The sequence below is a fragment of the Halichoerus grypus genome, chromosome 2, assembly GCF_964656455.1.
Source record: "Halichoerus grypus chromosome 2, mHalGry1.hap1.1, whole genome shotgun sequence".
Taxonomy (NCBI): domain Eukaryota; kingdom Metazoa; phylum Chordata; class Mammalia; order Carnivora; family Phocidae; genus Halichoerus; species Halichoerus grypus.
The window spans coordinates 181201410-181206160 of NC_135713.1; the positions used below are offsets into that span (position 1 = coordinate 181201410).

General features: G+C 46.2%; 1 protein-coding gene across 1 annotated transcript; it reads right to left on the reverse strand.

The window, feature by feature from the left end:
• Positions 1–412: 412 nt before the first annotated feature.
• On the reverse strand, positions 413–2465 carry KIF2B (kinesin family member 2B). The gene is given in 2 exon segments (XM_036124382.2): positions 413–955; positions 957–2465. Coding segments are annotated over 2 exon segments (2052 nt in total).
• Between the last annotated feature and the right edge of the window lie 2286 nt (positions 2466–4751).

Here is a 4751-nt window from a genome sequence, read left to right on the forward strand (position 1 = left end):
CATCACAACTAGGCTCTTTCTACAGTGGGGCTTCTCAGCCTTGGTACTATTGAGATATTCAGCCAGATAGTTACTTGTTGTGGGAGTCTGTCTGTTACATCATACGATGTTTCATAGCACCTCTGGCCTTCTACCCAATGGATGCCAGTATAACCGTCCCCCTCAAACTCAGTTTTGACAATGGAAAATGTTTCCAGACATTGTCAAATGTCCCTGGGAGGCAAGTGGTTCCCAGTTGAGTACCAATGTCCTACAAAATGAAAACAAACTACAGAAATACAGAGGAAGAAGAAAGAGGACATTTCTGACAAGCATATTTTAAGATGTTTTAAGCTTTCCAGGAGGATCTTTATATCTAGATAATTTGGACATTTTCTTTTATAAGAAGGTAAGGGCCACAGCAGTGTATCCATCATTTCAGATCTGACCTCTTGCCATTGGATCCACCACACTTGGTCTTCTTTTGGAGGTCAGCTCGGAATAATTTCAGTTTCTTTTGCATCTCAGTCAGGATACCTATTTTCTGATCCAAAATGGACAATAACCGGGCAATGCAAAAATCAACATCATAGTTTATCCCACCAGCTGTCTCCTGAAAGTTGTTCCCTGGCCATTGGCTTGATTCCTTCCATGAAGTCCTTGTATCCTCCGCTAATGGAGTGGAGAATATTTCAATGTCTTTAGCCTGTTCTTCCTCCTCAGTCTGTAAACAAGGTATTTTAATGAATCCATCCCTCTGAAGGGATGTTTTTGAATCTCTAATGTGATTTTCCAACATCCTTGGCACCTCAGGTCCAACCGGATAGAGACAACAATGGTGGGGCCTTAAATCCAGAGTCAGTTCTTTCACTCTATTTGCATACCTTAAAGTGTTGAGGGTGTTTTCACAAGAGGCCATCCCTGGAGAAATCGTAGCAATCATACAAGTGGAGGAATTCTGGCCAATAAAGGAGTCCCCGGAGCACCTGCGTCAGTTTGCTGGCTCTGAATGGGGTATGAGACTTGTTGTGACCCAAAGCCCGGATGCATTCTTTGAGCGCGAGTAGACTTTTATTAATCTCCGCCCCTTCTAGCTGCCTTTTCCGGTTGGCTTTGGCAGTATCTGCTCCCCTTTCGTTCCCAGCTAAGTCAACAAGGGAGAACTTGCCATGCAGTTTCCCTCCTGACTTTAGGATGATCTGGAACACGGCGTGGCTCCTGGAAGAGTGGGCATTGACTGATGTCTGTCCAGAAGTCCGACAGCTGTTTCCTAGTTCCACGAGGTTCAGCACATCCTCCATACTACACACCTCCTGCTCCTGTAGTCCGACCACCTGGATTTGCTGATTGCCATCCTCAAGGACTTGCAGCTTCTTCTTCCAGTTCAACAAATCATACACCTTGCCCCCGTAAATCTCAAAAAATGTCCCATAGACTTTGAGGTCCAGCTTCTCATAAGCTGTGGTTTTGAGCAGGAGGAAGACATCCTGCGCCACCAGGGCATAAATGCCTTTAGAACAATCTTGGTCCCTTCCTGAAAAGGCTCCGCCCATAGTGTGCGTTTTCCCACTGCCTGTCTGCCCATAGGCAAAGCAGGTGGCCATGCCCTTGTGGAAGATGGACTCCACCAGCGGCTGGGCAGTGAACTGGTACACTAACTCATTGGAGGCGGTGTCATCGAAGGCATGGTCGAAGCAGAAGGTCTGGTTCTCCAGGTAGCGAGTGAGGTCTACCTTTTGCTTGGACTCATGCACCATGACCACGTTGTCCGAGGGGATGGTGATGACGTCCAGATCCTTCATGGTGGTCTCCCGCTGGTTGAGAGGACGCTTCCTCACGCAGACGTAGATCCGGTGGTCTTCCCGGGGCTCCAGGCTGGACACCTTGCTGCAGTCCAGGTGCCTGCGGTACTCTTCGATCATGCGCATGATCTCGTAGTTGGGGTTTCCCGTGTTGACGTTGAGGGTGCGCTGGGCTCGGATCTCCAGCTGCAGCCGCCTGCGCTTCTCCCGCTGCTTTTGCAGTTTCTCAATTTCCCGTAGGCAGGGAGACTTTTTCCACTTCATCAGGCAAGGATTGCTGGGGACTCTCAGAGCCAGGCTGTCCCCTGAGGGCGTTTCATTTTTCTGGGGGATAGCCGCAATCCACCGCGTGGCGGTGCACTGGTCCCCGATGGCCGAAGAGGGCGCCAGAGACAAGGGCAACAAGGAGGACCGTGTGGGGTGTTCCGCAGAGGCCAGCGCGGGATTCAGCAGGAATATGGTCTCTAGATCAACCTTCTTGCCCTTTTTGACTCCTTTTTCGACCCACTGTACCATGACCCAAGAGTTTTCTCTTTTGATCTCTGTGACCACAGCAAGATGGATTCGCCCGTCGCTGCGTTGGATCGCCACGCAGATGCCCACTTGGACATCTCCCAAGTGCGGCTTCAAGGGTTTCAAGGATGCGAGGCGAGGGGCAGCGGGGAGGCATAACTGGCTGGCCATGGTGAAGGATGGCGGTGTCAGGGCTCGCTTTCAGGGGCCCTTGGGGTTGGAGCAGCAGGACCGGAGCCCAAGCCAGCCTGAAGCGCCCAGGACACTGAAGCGCTTGTGGTTTGCACCTGCCTTTGTGAGTCCCATGCTAGGGCTCCGCCTGAGCCACTGGCGTCACAAAGGGATGGAGACAAGAGGCAGCGGAGCCGGGGGGGGGGGGGGGGTAGGTGAAAGGGGGGCGGGGGAGGAGGGTTCGTCATGTTCCTGTTTCTAGGTACAGAGACAGCTGGGATAGAAAAATTGTTCTCTGCCACCGAGTACATAGGGGTCGGAGTTAGGAGTCAGGTGTGTGTTCCGTGAACATTTGTGCTTAAGCTTTAGGACTATCCATTCTCCCCTGCAGTCTTGACCTGCAGCGTCAAAGCTAAGTGCTTCAGTTCGAGAACCAGTGAATGTTCCCTTAAACTTCAGCCCTCCAGTGATCAGCAGAACAAGTGAAGGCAGAGCAGTCTACAAATCACAGGCTTCTAAGGACAGGATCCCAGAGAAACTCCCTCAAACCTGCCATCCTTCTTCCGGCCCGCACCCCCTCCGAAACTCGCTTGACTTTAATAGTCACATCTTAAAGTTATTCCTGTTTGATGGGATTTCTCATTACAAAATCAAAATGAGTTGAATGTAGTGGGTTCTTGTGGTAATTTGCTAATATGGCACTTCCTTTGGAACAGCATCTGGGGTTGCAAACACAAAGTGTTGATCACATTCCAGGTGGCTCTGATAGCTATAAAGTGAGTTTTATTGCATTGCAGACACCACCATTTTTGAGATTATTTCAATAATTACCTTTCTAAATTCCTTCAGTAATTACACTACTGGCCTCATTATCCATAATTTGGAGAGAAAGGAAGGACTGTTGGTGGAAAGAGAGAATTCATCTTATACCCTACCCCATCCCAAAACGTGTGTGTGTGTGTGTGTGTGTGTGTGTCCTTTAGAAGTTGTTAAGGTGGGCTGGGTGGGATGGTCAGGGGAAATGGAAAGGCAGCTAAGATGATGAGAGGCAACCATATATTTTCGCAAGATTACAGATTTTTTTTCTGTAGGATGATTTGCTTGCAAAAAAAAAAATTGACAACTGCTAGATAGGCCAACATGAAGATTAAGGTGACATTTTCTTTTCTTCCCACATATCACACTGTCTTTTGGTAAGTGTGATGGTAATTTCAGTGACAGCCCCAAAGTAGGATGAAGTAGCCTGGTGTCTGTACAACCCTCCTTAGGACCAAGGGGACATTTTGGAAACAAATTCTTGTTATAAACTGACTTCTTTTTAATGGAAAGTTCCTCTCTTCTGTAAATTAGTAAAGCTTAGATTTTGGAAAGAAGGTGTGGGAGGGGGGATATTGGATAAATTGGATGAGTATGTGGTGCTCATTTCAGGGGGATGTTGAATGCCAGTGGAGGGAGGGGAGAAAGGGCTTTATCCAACTGTCTTTTTATTATTATTAATTTTTTATTTGCCAAATTCTCAAAAATTTTTTTTTTTAAAGATTTTATTTATTTATTTGAGAGAGAGAATGAGATAGAGAGAGAGCATGAGAGGGGGGAGGGTCAGAGGGAGAAGCAGACTCCCTGCTGAGCAGGGAGCCCGATGCGGGACTCGACCCTGGGACTCCAGGATCATGACCTGAGCCGAAGGCAGTCGCTTAACCAACTGAGCCACCCAGGCGCCCTGCCAAATTCTCAATATTTAAAGTTGTGCTTGAAATCAGTTTTTGGTTTCCTTTTGCCGAGGACATTATGGAAATGTCCTTAATTCCTCTATTTTTCATTAAGTTAAATTAACCTTTTAAAAAAAATTTGCTGCTGTCAAGTTTTTAATATAGATATTATATCTATCTATCTATACCTTTATCTTTATCTTTGAAAAAGTGTGGTCTCTCTCAAAATTATGCAAACTCTAGCTCTTCCTGGTTAGGCACATTTTTATACATAAGCCAGTGTTTTGTTTTGTTTTTTTAATAGATGACAAGGTCCAGGGTAGTCGTGTAAAATTCAGAGACTAAAGTTTATTTTGCTGTCCAGCATACCCATAAAGGTCTTTCTAGCTATTTCAGGGCCTTCCCCCATCTTTAGTTCTCATCTTTATATATATTTTCTCTTGAATATCTCATTTTTCCATGGCTTATTATTATTATTATTTGTATATATATATATATATATATATATATATATATATATATATATATATATGAATGTATATATGGAGAAAGGGAGAGTGAGCGAGTGCACTCTTAG